The 20009-nt window shown below is 31.8% G+C and overlaps 1 protein-coding gene across 1 annotated transcript in view; it reads left to right on the top strand.

Annotated features, from left to right (window-relative positions):
- The window catches only part of LOC142319923 (cholecystokinin receptor type A-like), a 329812-nt gene that overhangs the window by 268766 nt on the left and 41037 nt on the right, over nucleotides 1–20009 (top strand). The window contains exon 3 of the mRNA XM_075357597.1: nucleotides 13459–13659. Within this exon, the coding sequence (XP_075213712.1) occupies nucleotides 13459–13659 (201 nt within the window). The remainder of the gene's footprint in view (nucleotides 1–13458; nucleotides 13660–20009) is intronic.

Below are 20009 nucleotides of genomic sequence, written 5' to 3'. Positions count from 1 at the left end.
TTGATTATCTTATTCCTACTTGTAAGTGGTTGGTAGTTGTGTGGTTGACATATCTAACCACGTAACAAAATCGTTCAAATTTTACTTCTTCGAGTGTTTTAACGTTATCTTTAGTTTTTCTTCAGTTTTTACAATAAAACTTTCAGTAATAAAATTAATTACGGTATAGATCCGAGTGAGATAGAATGTAGAATTCATTATCTCCTTCCCACTCTCAATGGATTGGTTGTTTTGTGGTTGGCATGATTAATCACATAATAAACACACACACACACACACACACACACACACCCACACCCACATTCTCTCACTCTCTCTCACTCACTCTCTCTCTCTCTCTCTCTCGAAGTTTTCTTCTTCAATTTTTTAACGTTGCATTCTAAAAAAATCTTTGTTATAAAAAATGTAAGGATTTTTTTTTAATCTAAATCAGATTTTCTCTTTTATATCTTTTGGATTTTATTGATTTATTTTAATTTTATTTTACTGATTGGTTGATAGTGTTTATCACTAGCACTGCAACATTTGTGTACTTTTTTCATATTTTTATCAGTTTTACTTGTTAAAAATTCTTCTATTTAAAAAAAAAAGTTCGTAGACAACAGTGTTCTTTGGCAGTAATTGAATTACTTTATCCCATTGAATATGAAATAAAATTTTCATAATTTTCACTTGTTTACTTAAACAAAATTACAACCATTACTTATTTAATAATTTTTTTTTATTCAAAGAAACCAATGATTTAATTAAAATTAAAATTTTAGTATTTAGAAACAGTTATTTTTTTCTTAAAAATATTTTTTGTTACTTTTACTTAAGTTTAAATTTAGACTTATAATGGTACATGTTTGAGTTTTTATTTATTACTTGTATAGAACGAATAATTTTTTAACTGAATAAATTTCTTATTAGAGTAGAGAATGTAATTAACTAGTGTTCATGCTTTATGCTTCAATTATAAATGACAAAGGTCTGTTTAAAGAGTATTTAATGTCTTCCACTTGATAAATCTAACCTAATTTTATTGAATTAACAAACATTAGAAAATTTAATACTTAAGAGATCTCATTTTATCTGTGGGGATAATGTAGTACAGTTTTTTACTGCTATGTAAGTTGCAGCTTTTCTAATAGATAAATTAATTATTTAGTTATTCTTATTAGTGTAGTAATTAAACTGTAATAAAATTAACCATATGCAAAACGGCTTTAAATTAAGGGACTATTAAAAAAGATTTATTAAAAATGGATAACTAAAATCTGAAATTCTTTCTTTTTTTACTTACTAGCACGAAATACAAGGAATTATTGTAATTGCGAAAAATTTCGGTTCTCAGATTTCAACGAAAATATCCATTTTGACCATCCCTGAATACATTTTGACTAGTTTCTACTTGACGTCTGCACGTATGTTTGTATCTCGCATAACTCAGGAACGATTAGCCGTAGAATGTTGAAATGTTGAATTTAGGACTGTTGTAACATTTAGTTGTGCACTTCCCCTTTTGATTGCAACCGACTGGACCAAAATTGTCCAAAAAAGCCCAAAATCCAAGAAAAAATTGGATTTTGGAATTTTTCTTAAATGCAGTATTAAGCTTTTTAACGATATTCATAAGTGGTACTTATTTTCATTAGTACCAGAGTTACAGCAAATAAAACTTTAATTAATATTTAGTTCTTACAAGGAGAAGGCACAGCGGTTCAAATCTGACTTCATTTTCTTTTTTTTTGATTTTAAATAATGTTGATTTATTAATCAATATATAATATATTTATTATCCAATATATATATATTGGAATACAGTTTCATTTACTATTTTACATATAATATCCTTCATTATTTGCATTATTGCAGTAAAACGTAATATTTATTTGTTTCATTAGTATCCATCTATATAAGACAATAATTTTATCTTGCAAGTCTATGAAGTTATTTTGTACGTTTTACTAAAAACTTTCATTGAACCATTCTTTCTAAAATATTTCAAAAACCACTTTATTTGAATGGAAAAAACCCGTGTTAAAAATTAACTGAATAAATAAATAAATAGATTATTTTTTATTTTTTTATTTTTTATTTTTTAACTGAATTTTTACGGGCATCAACTGCTAAGGTCATTAGCCCTCGTCACATTCTTTAAAAGAAATTATTATCTCCATCAGGATCGTCATATGTAAGGGTGTAAAGGGGCCTTACATTTTATTTAAAAACACAAACTTCACAATAAACATTAAAACATAAAAGGCAAGGACAAGCACAAACACTTACGGGGTGTAAAGGGCCCCAATATTAAAATTTGAGATAGGTTCTCAAAAGACCATGAAATTAAAATTAAAATTAAACTTATCAATACCATATCTTTCTTTCATTCTTCTACGAAGTCTCATTTATAGTTTGTTTAAGCACCCTCGGGGCGACCAGAACCGCCGTTGAGCAGTATATCAGTCGTGCCAGGGTGCCGTGGCAGTTGAATCCTTCTTATATCAGGCCATAGGCATGCACGGCGTACACCCATAGCCTCGCGCCCTCAATCCACCCTTGAGGGTCCCCCATGCCATCATCAGACACACCCCGACTCACTGCTCTTGAATGCAGGTGAGCCAAAATGGCCTAGCCAAGAGGGCTACCTCCCGTCACTATACGTGCCACGCTTCGAGACTCCCTTATATGTATATATAAAACTACCGTTTAGAGTATCTTTTACCACAGCTTTAAACTTCCATTTTATAGACTTTTAAGAAGTCCACTGGCGTGTAAAAATGCAACTATATTTTCTTCATTTCCATTATCCAGATCAGCACTAATATTATTTGTAAGACGGAACCTCTTTCTGAGGTCCTCATATATGGTACACTCTTCTATTAGATGCTTTATTGTCAGTGTTTTATTACAAACACCGCACATTGGTCTCACTTCGCCGGTTAACAAATATAAATTTGTTAATCGCGTGTGACCGATTCTAAGTCTGGTCACCGCTACTTGTTCACGGCGAGTCAACTTAAAGTCGCTTTTCCATTTATAAGGAGAAGTTTTAACTGAGTTTAATTTTGTATTTAAACTCCTCCATTCAGCGTTCCACTTGTTTCTTACTATGTTTGTCAGACGGTTTTTTACATCTGCCACTCTTACAGGAAATGAATCCAAGTCATCGCAGACTGTTGCCTTTCTGGCAGCTTCGTCTGCGATGTCATTACCTGTAATACCAGCATGCCCTGGAGTCCTTACAAATACGCATCGCTGTCCTAGTTGTTTTAGTACGTATAAAATGGACAGGATGTTTGCAATTAGGACATCCTTAATGTTCTTGTTCCGAATTGCGACGAGTGCACTTAATGAATCGGAACATATTAGCACTCTCTCTTTGCAATAGTGTTCAATAGTGACTAATATATCAGTGAACACCGTTATCCACGATCTAGTATTCAAATCCGTATAAAAGTAACTGCCTTTACTAGGATTTGAACGTTGGAACTCTCGACTTTGAAATCAGCTGATTTGTGAAAACGCGTTCACCACTATACCAACCCGGTGGATCCGTATAACTACTTAACCGACATGAAACAAAATTAATACATAGATTAATATAAAATACTAAAACGGACACCAAAAAAAATGTGATGCAATGTGGTGTCCACTACAATTCAACTCTCCACTTTATTAAAGAATTGGAGAATCGTATCTTACTTTCAAATGAAATAAGTTGAATGAAGTGCAGCAAAAGATATGTAAATGTACTTTAGTAGGCGTGTAAAGAAGTCATGGGGTGTCCACATCAAATATTTTTTTTAATATTTCCCTAAGCAGTAGTCGTTTCTATTATACAAGTTAGTAGTTCTCGTTTCACATTTTTTTACCTTAATATTATCATCAATCCATGACAATACTTGAGTTTCTTTTCTTTTTTTCGTACATAGTAATAAATATTTATAATTTAATTACATAAATAATATAATTCTGTAATCTAAATATTTCAAAATTTAGTAGTGGAAGTGGAAAAAGTTTGGTTATCTACTGTATTAGTTTCAGGTTCTTTCCTAATTACTTTACCTGATGATTTTAACTATGTACGGAAAATTTTCTTATATACAAGTTTGCATTTAAATTATTAAAAATAACAACACGGAGTTTTAAAAAAAATACATTTAAGATGTAGTATAAGAGGTCAAGGTCCTGCATCGACTTTAGCCGCGACTAAGTAAATAAGATGTTGTCATAGATATATATATATTTCACTTAATTTTTTTTTTATTGTTTCAAACTTATTTACAATCGGTAAAATTTACATAATCCTTTAGTAAATTATTTTGCATCCCAAATCACGTGATAGGGAGTCCTTAGTGAAACTACTCAAATCTAAAAACTAGTATATTAAAAACTTTTATTTTAAGTACATAAAACTGTTATGAATGATACTCAATACCACTAGAATAATATAATGCAAAATATGATATCAAAATACGTAGAAATAAAAAAAAACTATGTACAAATATAAAGGAAAAAGGAAAGTATATGTCATAAATTTGGAAATAAGAGGCTACATTAAATATACATAACGCACAATACTTGCATCCGAAGTTACTATAGCAACATTAAAACGCTACAGGGACACTTAGATCTAGAGCATTCAGTCTGTTCAACCATCTATCATCGACATTGTTTAGAAGGTTCACTGCGAAGCCACTTGTGATAGCTAAGCTGAAGTTCGTACTTTAAACTGAAATGTTGTAAGAGCTCCAGATTCGGGTCGCTATAAACTAAGGTGTCTGGATCAGGACAGGCTGCAGTGCGAGTGTACGACAGCCTTACAGGGGTTGGAATGGCGCATGTAGCACAGAGCGGAAGTGGAATTGATGGCTGAACAGCTTGGCCTGGCCATCAAGACCGGTTGAGATAGGGTCATACGGCGGTCTAAGCCAATGGACAGACCCTTGGGCAGATCAGCCAGTCCGCTGATCAGCGAGTGCCTGGAGCCGTCATAATCTCCGCTTTCGGGGAGCCGTCTGTTAGATGCAGGTGGAAACCCGGGAAAAAGTGGGGATCTTCTGACCTGAGCGTGTTGCTGTGGAACCTGGTATTTGACGGATTTCTGGGATTGACATTCCCAGAAAGAGTCACGAAGAGTCACGGCCCAGGCTTCCGCCGATGACTGTCTCCTGTTAGTTCGTGGTAATTCACGACCACAGCTAGAAGACCGGGCGCAGGCGGCTTCGTCAACCGAAGAGGGCTGGATGGGCATGCAAACTTTAAAGATTTCTGTACCCAATTCGAAGTGTATGCTTCTCAAGGGTACAGACAAATTATCGTACACTCGTAATCCCCTTATTAAGTAAAAAGGCTGTGTAATCAGCCGAGTCAGAGTTCATAAGTTGCTAGGTGTTCTGTTTGATGAGAAATTGCTGTTTAGCAAACACATTAGGCAAGAAGCGGCGGACGCCGTCTCTGAGATGCACAAGCTTAGGAGAATTGCTCGGAAGGATTACGGGTTGTCGGGCCGTCATTTCTATATGCTATACCGACGTGTCTTCGAAGGTATGACTTCTTATGCTGCCTCCGTTTGGGCGCATAGGTTGGAAAGAAATCAAGCATTTATTCAAAATTTAAGGAGTGCACAGCGTAGAGTTTTAATCGTACTCACTGGTGTGTTTCAAACAACGTCCTACGAGTCTACCACCGTATTGGGAAAGGTTTTCCGAATTGATTTAATGGTGAAAGTTTGGATGGACATGTGGAAATTGCGAAGAGGTAGGGAGGTCGAGGTATTTGGGGTGCGGTTTTGAGCCAGCCCTGTACCGGAACGGAACGGTGATCGCAGTGCACCGGTTCTAAATTTTGAACTGTTGCCCATCTCCCGCCTGCGGAGGAGGCTTTACAGCTTCGCTATGGTAGCATGGCAGCAAGAATGGCACGCCACAACTAAGGGTAGGTCCTTGTATTGATTTATACAGACTTGGGGGGATCGCACGCCTCTAGTTGGTTTTTAAGGGCAACGAAAGCCCAAGTGCTTTCCAACCACGCGAATTTGAACCAATATTTGTTTCGGTTCCTCCTGGCAGCTAATGAGCTGTGCGACTGCGGGGCAATCCAGTAAATGAACACATGATGTTCGACTGCTCAGCTCTTGGGGAGGGGGGGCAGAACTCAAACCACCCTGGAAGTTAGAGGTCAAGGGGAAAATTGGCCACTCATAAGCGGCGAGTCAATGTAGCGTGAGCCGCATTGACGGACCGTGTGGGAGTTCCTTGATGCCGTTGCTTTGTTCAACAGGCATCAGTAGTTTAATGGATATATGATTTCTACCGCTTGCTGTAGGAAGCTATTCATGAGAAATGGCTGGCTATTGGTTAAACATAGCTCCAAGCACTATGATATGGTGGACAGGTACTTACTGGCATTCAACAACCTAGCCCTGGCAGCGAATTGCTGTGTTTGACGGAATAATTTTATTTATTGACAAGTCACATATTTTAGTATGTAGACGGGGTGCATTTTAGTAATATATAACAAGTAAGCGTTGGGACACGCAAGCAAGTGGTGTAGGACACCACGCTTATTCCGATGATGTAGTTAGGTAAGCTCTACGAGCTAATTAGGATATTGGTCGCTAAGCCGTGTTGAAGAACAGTTGCCGTTTGTGGCATGGACATTCACTCTTATGCTCTAGGGCGACCGAATGGGGTGGTGGTGGGAGAAATGCTAGACAAACCAAAAAAAAATCCTGAATCTCAATGTTCCTTCAAAATAAGGTGCCTTTTACACATCTCGCTAGCTTATTCTGAGTCCACTGTGATGTTGACTTTGCTTCTTCTCACGGAGCCTCACAGGTCCAGATAAGTTTTAGAATTGTGGAGTATACCAGCAGCTTATTAGATAAGGACAAACGAGAAAGTCTGCCCAACAAGCAGAATATTTCCTTGAACTTAATCTCAAGTTACCGTCTTTTATCTTTTATATGAACTTTTCACGTTATTCGACGATCGAGGTGTTCACTTAATAATATGTATAAAGAAAAAAAAAAAATTATTTTAAAATTATTAAATTAATAAAAAATGTAAGTGGTGAGTTGTAAAGAGAGTAAATGAAGAATTAGAGGAAGGGCTTGGATTGTATTCATTGATTTAGTCATGCGTGGCACGAAAGGGACAAAGCTATGGCTCTTCTCTTCGGTTACAATGATGGTTTCTGTAAATAGCTCAAGGGCTTAATCTCAATATCTTTCTTTTGTAAAGTATATTGTTTATTACGTTTAAAAGAGTTTCATTTATTTCGGATCTAGTTACGTAAAATAAAAATAGTACATACAAAATATTGTTGGAAATACTCTTATTAATAAGTTTATTGTTTTTGTAAAATATTCGTATTTTTATGAAATATAACATTTTTATATATTTTGCACTATAACAAATATACTAATTAGAATGTCGATAGATTTTCAGATTTATCATAACGATAAATTTTGATAATGTATTGTATAAACAAATGAGAATAAAGAAAATGCAGCATTACTTTTAAGAAATCTACTTTAACTATACTAGTCACTTATATATTTGCCAATGATTTTGAAAAATAATAATACGCTTCTTTATAAGAATAAAAATTTAAATATGGTCATAATACATTTTTCAGGCTTTTATCATTTGCAAACTTTAATTTTATTTTTGTACTAACTTTTTTCTTGAATAAAATCAAAGAAAATTTAAACAAAAGAATAGTTTTTGAGTACCTAAGCTCCATTTTTGGTATTTAAAATGTACAAGTTAAATTCTGATCTACGTGGCGGAGTGGTAATGTCTCGGTCTTTTATTCGGAAGCCCCGGGTTTGAATCCTGGTCAGACAAGGCATTTTTCATACGTTACAAAATCCCATTTCCATATCTCACGTACAAAACGCTTTCATCAAACTTCTGAGGCGATATCATCAAGAAAAAAATGTTAAACAAAGATAAAAAAAGTGATGTTAAATATTTTTAAATTATAAGGAGGTCTCGGGTTCGAATTGTGGTCAGGAATGGTATTTTTACACACGCTACAAATCATTCATTTTATCCTCTGAAGCAGTATCTAACAGTGATCCCGGAGGTTAAACATAAAAAAAGAAGGAATTATGAGGATATATTTTTTTGAATTATCATTAAGCGTTCCATATGTAAAATAAGTTCGACTTGAAAGTAAACGGAAAAGGATTATTCTATTTCATTTTGCTTCATTTGAAGAATGACTATTACCAATGTAAAAAAATTCTATATATTAACAGAAAAAATAATACAAAGTAATGGGAGTACTCTTATATTTTATTTATCACCATTATTAACAAGTTAATTATAAGGTTCAACAAAGATAAGTATACTCATCTAGAAAATTATAAAGTGGTTAGTGTAATTCATCTCAGAAAGTTGTACTCATCAAATAGAATTAGAATACAGTTGCAGTAATTGCAATTAGAAATAAAATTGTGCTTGTTGGTACTTAAACAGTTAAACAGCTCCTTATTTGTGTGTTATGTGTAAAAAATCTCAACGAGAAAAAATTAATTTTTTATCAAATAAAAAATCATTTTATAGTGGACAATGGTCGTGTTTGCGTGAATGTATGCATAAGTGTCTGGGTTCAATTAATCCCTTTTTGTGTGCGTGCCGTGTATTTATGTGTGGGATATAGTCATCCTTCCTCCCTTTCTCACACCAACTCACTCATTCTCTCTCTCCCTGAGCACGCACGCGCGGGCGCGTTTTAAGCAAATATATATTTTTTTATTAAAGTACAAAGGGATAACCCATTCCAAGGGTTTAATGGATGAAATAAACCCTGCTAATAAGAAAAAATATAAAATTTCATGTCTAATGAAAATAGTTCTGCAAAAACTAAACATTCTATGTTAAGTCGTAACCTTTTTCTGTTACTTTTTTTGGATGAATTTCTGTTTTCGTTCTAAACAGTAACCGATCTCTAACCTTTATTTTATTTTACATTATCATTCTTTTCTTTTGCATTCTATGTTAAATCCACAGCCGTACTTAAATAAACAAATTGACTTTTTGCTGCTTTCGCTATTTCCACAGGAATTTATTCTCCTTTCTTTTTTCATTATTTCTCTACATTTATTAGCCTATTATTATATATTTGTTTGAATCGTTATATTTCAACAAAGAGAAAATCTAGCTTAGTCTTTCTTTGTTTGATAATATTCTCAGAAATTATACTTGCTCAACTAGAATTTTGTCAATAAAAACTTGCGCTGGTTATTTAATAAAAGTCGCTTACTTATACTGTAAAAAAAAACTTACGCTTTGAGTTTTGTAATAATGTTGAAAAAAATAAAGAGGTATATTAAACGATTTTTAAATTAAGCTAAAAAAAGCGTAAATTACGAAATAAAAATTCAGAAAACGGTTACAAAAACGTTAAATACCAATCTATTATTAAATGATTATAAAATTATTATTTTTTTAATAAAACAATTTTTTCGTGAGATTTTAGTGTAATAATAATACAAATAAAAATTATATACATATTCAAATAAATGTTATCATTGTAGATAATTCCTGAAGAAAGTCCAGTTTAAAAACCACCACCTATTCCACTTAAACCTCCACTCCGGACTGCCTACTAAGATTAGGTGCGCGGTTCTTTCATAGGTTAATTAGATAAAACTAATCTCGAGATATATACATTCTTGTTATCCCAGAGATGGTTATAAAGCTTAGATCAATCCTATCCTCCTTAGGGGGGCTAAGATATTAAATATATTCATTAAAAGAACAAATTTGTCATCATGGCAAAAAAATATAATGAGTTTCTTTTCTTTTTTCTTTCAACGAATACCTGTAATATATTTAATATTCTGACAACCATGAGAATAACGAATGCGTTGAGGTCCAGAGGGTCATCTGGCTGTCTAAGGATAACTTAAAAAGTTTTCTGTTAAATTTGGTTCACAACACCAGATCACTTGTCCTCAATGCGAGCTCCCTGCGACACATCGAGCCGGTAGTTCAATTCCTACAAATACACGCTGTATTATTGGATGATCCACTAATGCAATGGCCTCTTTGATGCACACGCACACACACACACACACACACACACTGTGAACACGAAGATCATGGATGGTAGATGGCAAAGGTGGCCAATACACGTATTGTTTGGCAAAACCCCAGAGAAAAAGGTCAGAGAGTGTAAGGTGGGGGAACGTTGAGGCCAATGCAAACGTTCACTATTGTCACAGGTAGTACGTCCGATCAGTTTATCTCTGACATCTAAGTGGAAATGGGGTGGTTACTCACGCTGTAATTATATGGACTTCATACGAAACACTCTCACATTCCCCACAGTTGCCTCGCTTATTGGTGGTTTAATTGGACTTTCGCTTACAGATGCATTCCCTTGTTTTAAAGTCAGAATAACACTTAACGAATACAGAACCTACAGGGTGCATCTTCACTAAACTTCCTCTAAAATTATGTTGCACCACTTTGAAACATTTGTTATCACTATAACAAACTGGCAAACGTGAAAATCCAGCACAAAAAAGCCTTCCTGTCTTTATTGGTAGCCATTTTCTCTTTTATCAACCTAGAGACGAAATCAATAACTACACAACAGCTGTACCAACCACTAAACATTTTTGAGTTTCGCTTTTCCTTGATGTTCTTTTATGTTTCTTATCGTTATTAATCATGAGTTACTAAAGTTTGTAATCGGAAAGATTATTTGTAATAACCGTTTATGTAATCAGAAATCAAATTAACAAGGATTATTACTTTTTTTTTAAATTATTTATTTGAATGTGGGTACAATATAATATATTATATTCGTAATTTAATTGCTACTTTATTTGATATTAAAATACAAAGTTACGTTGTGCGAGCATATCGTCTGTCTAAGAGAATGGTAATTATTCCAGTTAAAATCTTCGTTTAATTATATTAAAACATACATTTCAGCAACGTTCAGTAATTATTTTTTTCCAGTTAGGGTATTACGAGTATTATATATTTTATGTGCTCTATGGTTTGTTTTTCTTTTACAGCATTAAAGTAAATCTCATTTTATGTAGCTATTATCACTTTATTAACTTAGATTATATTAATTATTTTTCTTACTAAATTTCAACCCCATTTGATTCAATCTTGTGTTCGTGTTCATGTGTGTGTCTGTGTATGTATGTACAAGTTGTAAAAACCACTTAAAAAAGTAAATTTTTTAAAACTTTTGTTAGATTCTCAAGCGCAGTAATATAACATTTATTACTTATAAAACCAATTTTAAAGTTGTACAATACGAAGGCTTAGCCTATTAAAAAACATTTTAATACGTTATTATTTTTTAAACTTTTTATTTCGTTGTTACCTCAAAACTTATTAAATCAACTTGGCTTATCCAGTAAGCTGTTATTCTTTCTTAAAATAATAACATTTATATGAATTTTTCCTTACCACTTTTTCTTTTTAATTATTCCTCCTTCTTCTTTTTTCTCTCATTACCTTTCTCATCTTTTTCTTTACATGTTATCTAAATATTCTTCTTTGAAAAAGAACTTTAGGTTGTTTTATTAGTATAACTTTTACCTCTTTTCCTTACGGAGTTGTGCTTTAGCATGACAGTTTGTTAAGATTACTCTCCTTATCAAATTATACATAGCGTAGCGTGTTCTCTCCACTAGATTCATGTTTCCTGATCAATTTTAAAAAAAATTTGATTCATTTATGTCGTAATCATTACTAGAAATAATTTTATTTTAAAGCCATTCAAAATAGAAAGGTTTTACACAAATAATTTCACCAGATCATATCGATAATTTCATCAGATCGTTATTAACTTTTGCAGTTATTGTAGGAATACAATATGTATCCGCTATCATATCTGTAAACTATTCATGACCTTACTGGTTTGACGGATATCCATAGGAATGGAAAAGAATCGATTTAAGATTAAAAAAAATGAAAAGGTTTGATTTATCTGTACAGGAACAAAAACGTGAGATAGATTACCTTACTCAAAGAATGTTTCTTCCTATCGTTGATCAACTACGGTTTCTTTTGAGAATGAGTCGTTTTTATTAAGATAAGATCCACACTACCTTTTTGATTAATGATTTATTATACACAATTTTAAATGTATACTGCTAAAAGAGAATTGTCTCTGGAGGAAAAATAGAACTGGATCAAGATTTTAATGGAGCACCCACTCTATTGCGGAGAATAGTAGAAATACTTTACTGAATTATATATTTACCCAGACGGAAAATGGAGTGTAAAACTAGTTATTACTGTATTAACAAGTAAGTCATCCGGCTTCAAGTCATAGCCTCTTTAGCAGTATTATTAACTGTAATCCGACAATCAAAATACCCTTATATCACAGCTATTTAGATTTAAACAAATAAATTATTTATTTTTCATTTTAACTTTACTCATAATTAAACTATGCCCAAACCTGAGCATGTATTGCTGTTTTCAAATATACTTCAGGTATATAAATGAATTACACTAAACTAATACTTTAGTTGTGATAATAGCCCTTCGAGTAATAAATTAAGACCAATCTTTGAATCATTTTTTAACATACACGCAACAAAATCATTCAGTTTCAGTAACTTGAAGCAGTTCCCACAAATAATACTACTAACCTAAAAAATTACCTATAAACTTTAAACTCTTAATGCATTTTACAATAATTGTTGTCTTAATTAAAATAATAGTTTTTAGTATATATTAATAATATTATTTTACTAAGAATACTCTATTTTCGTGAAAGATTATTCGTTCAAATAAATGAAACCGAACAATAAGTGAATATATTGAGCGTTCAATGTTTAATAATCTTCCAGAGCATGTGGTGAATTGTAAGAAAATCAATTAAGAGCAGTCTACTAAAGTATTTTAAAAGTGAATCAATTGCACTTAGTAAGGTTTACCTTTTTATTATTATTCTTAAAAATTACTGTCTTAAAAAATTGCATTTTGTTCGTTCAATAAATATCTTATAAAATAATAATGACGGAGGAAAAGACATAAAGTGCACTCTTTAAAATTTTCTTGTCAGTAAGTTGTGTAAAGGTTTACTCAGTGAGTTTTATTTTGTTTTAAACAGTTTTATGTATTTATTTATTTGTTCCATGTGTGAACTAATCTAACGAAATTGGTGGCATAAAAACCTGATTTTCAACAAAATCTTAACTTAATGGATTTTTCTTGTAAACTCATATTGTATAGCGACAGTTATTGTAAAAATGCCTGCTGTAAAACAGTATCTTATCTAAGCTCTGTCAGGAAGTATATTTCTGTAAACTGGAAAATTTTGAAATCACTTTATTTAAAAAAAAACAAAAAAAAACATAAATCTACTTATAGGAATTTTTATTAACCTTTTTAAGCAATACTATTTAAAACCCTAGAAGAATCATTTTAATTTTTACTAATTTTCAGGTATATGTAATCACTTAATTTCTTTTTTCAGCTGTATCAGTCTCGGTCGGTGTTTGGACATTGGTGGCTATATCGTTAGAAAGATACTTTGCTATTTGTCGTCCGCTTCAGTCTCGTCGTTGGCAGACACAATTTCATGCGTATAAAATGATCGCTTGTGTTTGGCTGGCTAGCCTGACATGCAATGCTCCAATTTTATTGGTTTCCAGACTGCAGGCTTTGAAAGGTCAAGGTAAGTAACAAATAAAATTTGATTTTTATACACGTATGTTAATTATATCGATTATTTATGCTGGGTATCTTGAATGAAATCGATAACACCTATGTGAGTTATATATTGTTTTCTTAACGCAGTTGTCTAAGTTATCTTTCCCTTGTCGGTTGTTTACAACCTACTTCATGCAATCGTAAAATAACGTATTCTGTTAGTTGATGTAGAATTTAGTATACTTACTCTCATGAGAACTTTCCTATTTATAGTGACTTAAATTTATCGAAAATCTGAACTTAGTAATTTACATTTAGTAATCATATGTTACAATAATTTAATTACTTAATCGTAGTGTTTTTAATAAGTTAATTAAAATACACTGCATATTAAGTTGTGTTATGATTGCGGAAATGCATAAAAAAGAAACAAAAACTTTTAATAATTGGTAATTTAATTTGATTCTTATAAAATAAGTTTTGATGGAAATAATACTAATTAGTAACTAAAATTAAGAAAAAAATTATAAACTTAGAAGCTGTAAAAGTATTTTTATAATTTAAAAATTTTTCCAATCTTATTATAAAAAATTGTTCACTTCATAAGAATATAAGAAGCAGTAGCAATGTCAAAAAATAGTAAATACTTTCATTATGAAAAGTTAAGCATTATTAATTAGAGCCATAAGAATATTATAATTTACCTTTTCTGACAAAATTATAAATTAATTTATGGAATTTATCTGGCTAAATAAAAGTTTGAAAAATTACCGATAAAAAATACGTTATTTAAACGAAAAATAGAATGGTTAAAAATTATAAAATCTATTCCATCTGCTAAAATTCAATTCGTAATTAAATGATTCTCCTAATAAACTTTCTCCTTGTCTGCGATATCTGTTACTTCAAAGATTACCTTTTGGCGTATGCCAGTAGCTGACAGTAAGTTAATTGCTAAATTAATTGCTTGTCAACCTGCTATTCCATTCTGGTTGAGAATTCTCACCGAAATATCCTAAAATCTGATAAATACCTAAATTAACTTTGAATTTTCCTAAGTTTTTTGTAAAAGTTAATTAAATATGTATAAAATTCATATAAAAGGAGAACGATTTTTTTCTAGCGTGTTTTCTGAAAATACAGAGTGTTTGTTTTATAATGCAATCCAATTTAGAAAACATAATACAATATTGAAATCAAATTGTTTTGCGACAAATGTTGAAAGTATCCATCATTTTCATCAATGCAAGCAAGCCTTTACTCTGTTTTTCATATTCCGTTCTACATTTCCAAGCGTACTTCTTCCAATTTCTCGAAATTGTTGAGTTATATTTGCTTTTAGTTCTTCAGTGGTGTGTGGGTTATCTTTGATTACACAATTTTCTAGGTATCTCCAGATTAAAAAATCTGCAGGAGAAAGATCGGATGACCTAGCTAGCCAAGCCGGTCACTATTACTCTTTCACTAAATAAATTTCTCAAAAGGTCCATTGTTTCTTTTGCCGTGCTACATGTGGCTCACATTTTGTTTACACAACGACTATTTCTCATTTAATTCTAAATTTGCAATAAATTTCCATACAATATTTTGGTAGAGGTCTGCATTAAGAATGTTTTCAAAGAATATGGGGCCAATTTTTCTTCGCGTAGGAATTGCATCTCATGTCAACTTTCTGTACGTGCAGAGGTCGTGAATTGATGAGTTAAGGATTATTGAAGCTCCATTAATGATCATTCCGACTATTAACGTAATGACTGAAATGAAACCAAGCCTCATCTGTGAAATATACATTATCCAAAACCTACTCTCCTGAACAAACTGATTAAAACCATTGACAGTAGTAAAGCCTAGCAGTGTAATCAGACGTGTGTAATTCATGTGATATATGAATTCGTTACTGCTTTAAATTAAATAGCTGTGTAGATTTAAAGGCATTGTGCAGAGATATTAATTTTTGTTGCACAACTTTTTGTAATCAGTTTAATAACTCACCCTAACATCTTCCAATGTTTCGCCATTAAGTACTGAACATTTCCGGATCTGTCTCTGATTGCAAATAGAAACAGTTCCTCTATATTTCATTATCAGACGATGAGTTGAAGATTTATTTGGTAAATTCTTACCCGGGGACTGAAATTGAAAAGCTTCTTGGCACTAAACAAAAGATTTAGTTGTTAAATAGTTTTTCACAATTTAAAATCCTTTCTTCCGTGTTCAAAACCATTTCTACTTAGTAAGAAACAAAATCAACTAACTGTTAACAAAAAAGAAATAGAAAATTATATCAGATGATTAGAAAACAACAATAAATAATGTTGCCAATCTCTACATCCGAAATTATTTTATCAACTTTTCTAAAAAGTATTTTGCTTGGGTTGGGTTTTAAAACTTTCACACAGTATAAAAGGACATTTGATATTTACTGAATTTTTTAATGGAAAATATCAGAAAAGTGTCTTATACTTAGGAGTTTTTTTTAATATCAACGGAATATCAATGGAGGCTGAATATTTCATCGTTTAATAATTTTTTCTGTTGTTTTAAATAATACCACGAGTAATAAGGTTGAGTGCAGGTTCCAGCTGAAAATGTTGGAATCATAACTCTTTCTTTTTGTCCATAAGGTCAGATCACTTCTGATACCTAAATCCTGACTGTTTGAAACGGTTCGACACGGCATAATTTGTTTTAATTTTTTTTTTCTCCATGCTTTTTTAATAATTTTTATAATCAGAAACACATTGTTATAAAACTTTAAGTTCTCCTTTAAAGCAAACAAAAATATTCAAAATACGGTTTCGAATATATTTTAATCAAAATATTTGAAGCACTTTTTACCATTAATAAAATCATCATTAATTGTTATAATAAATTTCCATATTAATGTGCTTATAATAAGGAATATGTTTTACTTCTGAAGTACATGACGGAAGGTTGTTTTTTTTCATATACTATTTACTTTCTCTAAGGCTACATTATTATTTTTTGTTTTATTAGCTACGGGTAGCTGAAAATATCTCCAATTGTCATGTTAACCAAACTAATATTCTTTATTCTAATAATAGTTACTCATGTTTTTTATTATACTATTATTTTATCAGAAAGTCGAAAGACATCGGTGCATCTTTAAATATTAAACAGATATTCGATCAATAGGTTACTCAAAAGGCATTCAATTTTTAAAAATGTTGTAATACTCTAAACCAAAAGGTTGGACTAATGATAAAATCCTCATCAGGTGTTTAACAGCTGATTTTCGAAGTCTAAGGTTCTGAGGTTCAAATCGTAGTAAACGAAGATTACTTTTATACGGATTTAGATATTTGAAAGTAGATTACGAATGTTAGGGTACATTTAATCACATCCCAAAATGTGACTCGGCCTGAGTCTATACAAAACTGCACCTGAATTTATATGTCGTACCTATCATCTCATTGCGTTATGAGATTATTAATTGTTTACAAGTTGAACAGATTGCAAAGTAAACATTATGAATAGAAATAAATTCTTTAAAAGGATAAAATAACATTGTTTACTTACTAAAGAGGCTGAATTATCATGAATTAAAATACCATGAAAGGCAAGCAATAATATAAAAACGTTTACCTTTGTTCTTTATCTGCCTTTATTCTAATTGTCATAAAGGGGTCAAACCTATTGTTAAAGACCTATGTAAGAATCAGGTTATTGTTAAAGATATCATAGCTGCCATTAAAAGAAAACACCCAATAATTTTTCTAGGTTTTTAGGAAATAGGAGTTAGAGTAAAATAGTTTCCCACATCATTCTTCATTAAGCCGAATATTATATTGCATATCAGCGCACCAAACCAACGGAAATTCAGGTGATATTCACCCCAACGAATTACCTCTATTCGAATAGTGAGGCATATTTATTTAACAGGTTGATTAAGACTAAGAGGCTCATTACTTATTATGCTTGATAACTATATTGGCTTAATTTACTTACAATTTATTTGCTGTTACATAATCTATTAGTATATAATTACTAATGGAGTATTATAACTACTTTTTTTTTAAGTAATAAATTGCAATATAAATATCAGCATTTTCTAAAATAAAATAAAGTAACAGATTTGTTATCTACGTAAATTTTAATCGTTCTTAGCATTATCATATTTAGTAATAACTGCGGAAATATTTTGATTATGTATATTATTATACTTACTATTATCATAATTATTTAAGTACAATATGTTACCGCAATTTATTTGCATTAATCTTTATTACCGCAAGTACATCCTTAGTTATCAAACATAATGTTGCAGTATTTGCCGCAGGTGTTGCTTGATCATAATTTACCAATCAAAACTATAACATCATGTTTTTTTTTTTTGTTTTTTTTTCTCTACTCCCCTGGGCCGGAGCGACTTGATGGTATTACGCCACCCAGTGGAGTGTCCGTTACTCTAATAGGCCCTCCCCGTCTACCGGCTATATACCGGCATGGCAGGTCAGGCCTACCGGTGGCTCTTTTGAGATTTTTTATTCTCTATTATGTCCTCTATGGAACCACATCATACCTACAAGTCATGATGTGATCCCCGTAACTTTCATAATACTCTCTTGTCCCTACAGCACACCCCAAGGAGTCATCAGCGGTGAAACCAGCACACCTAAGCATGCTGGCTCTCACCGCTGAGGCTGTCCACCCAACCTAACATACTAGAAACCCATACTTCTTTCATCTTCATTCTTCTGTTTTAGTACTGTCTTTATATTATATAATCAGCGACCTTCCTCCAGTTCTCCTTACTGCTGAGCATGAAATCCACGGTTTCCTTCAGCGTTTTTCCATGAATACCCGCGTCGTGTCTTAGTCTTATCCATTTATTACTTACTAAAAACGTATGCTCAGAATCATCGTCCTGTTCGCAGTACATGCACGTGGGTTCATTCCTTCTTCCCGCCTTATGGAGATAACCATTGAAACACCCATATCCCGTCAGGAACTGGGTGATCCAATTGTCAGTTTCTCCATGCCGCCTGTTTATCCATCCTGTTAATTCTGGAATTAAGGTTCTTGTCCATCCAGCCACTCCAGCCTCCGCCCATCTCTCCTGCCAGATTCTATATATGTTCTCCCTGACTTCATCATGTTACTATATACTCCTGTTACTGTATAATAATATTATACATAATTATAACATATGTCAATTTCTGCATCAAAACAATTTAGTAAATAAATTAAAAGAAAATTACATAAACATATTTCAAAATTCTATATATGTAAATATGATATATTATTTCATTATACGAAGATTTAATAAGATTTATTTCCTTAAGTCTCTTAAAGTAAGAGAGTTATTTACACATTACTTAAAGAAAGTCAATTATTACAAACTTTAATACTGACAAGAGAGTTTTGCGTTGGTAATATTAGATCAACATCGATGAAACTCAACTTCCATTACATAGTAGAAATTACTTTTTTCATTGTTTATTTTCTTTATATACGAATGTAACAGATACTATTATACGTTTAAAATTATTTATAATCAGTGAATATTTACAAACAATGAAGAGGAGTTGAGTGACAGAAATAGGTCTCATTTCCTTCCTCGATAATCGATTCCTCAATGTCTTAAATAGAAGTGGATAATTTGTTGCTATTTAAGATGAAATAATTCTATATAAAGTACTTTCTTTCTTTTCACATAGTCTGTTACATTGAGTCTAGAAAATCTCATTCTTTCATGTCTAGGGTTTAATTGTGTTTTACTAGCGTACACCAACTAAATAAAACTAAGATGAAGCTGTAAACCACCTAAAAACATCTACGGCACACACAATGCATGCACTCTATGAAGAGTGACATGATTAAATAAGGAACGGATGTGATGGCTGTGGGAAAGGCTGTACTATCCTATTGAAGGTGTTGTTTCATGTTTGCGGTACGACAAGGATATTGAGAGAGTAACATAAATATTTCCTATAAATACAAATTATTGCAAGAAAATATATAAAATAAAATAAATAGATATATATATATAAATAACAATAATAATAAATATAATATATATAAATTAATAATTCAAATTAAAAACAAAATTGATTTAATAACAATTAAATTATAAATACCAAATAAACAGTCCGATTTATTAAAAACTTTATAACGACTAATGAAACTAATATTGAATTACTAATAACATAACAGCAGAAAAATCTACAATTCAGTTTCTGCAAGTATTATTTACTTTTACTGTTTACAAAGGAACTACCCTGCAATTTATGAATGAAAAGATTACTGTCACTTTCACTCCTGTAAACAAATTGCTCACCGAACAGCTTCTTATTTTCAACCACTGTCCCAAATGAAATACTAGTGAAGCATTCTCTTCACTAGCTGTTATCA

Source organism: Lycorma delicatula, chromosome 2 (genome assembly GCF_047948215.1).
Source record: "Lycorma delicatula isolate Av1 chromosome 2, ASM4794821v1, whole genome shotgun sequence".
NCBI classification, from domain to species: Eukaryota; Metazoa; Arthropoda; class Insecta; order Hemiptera; family Fulgoridae; genus Lycorma; species Lycorma delicatula.
The sequence above is the reverse complement of the archived record's forward strand: the minus strand, read 5'-3'. Positions and strand labels throughout refer to the sequence as shown.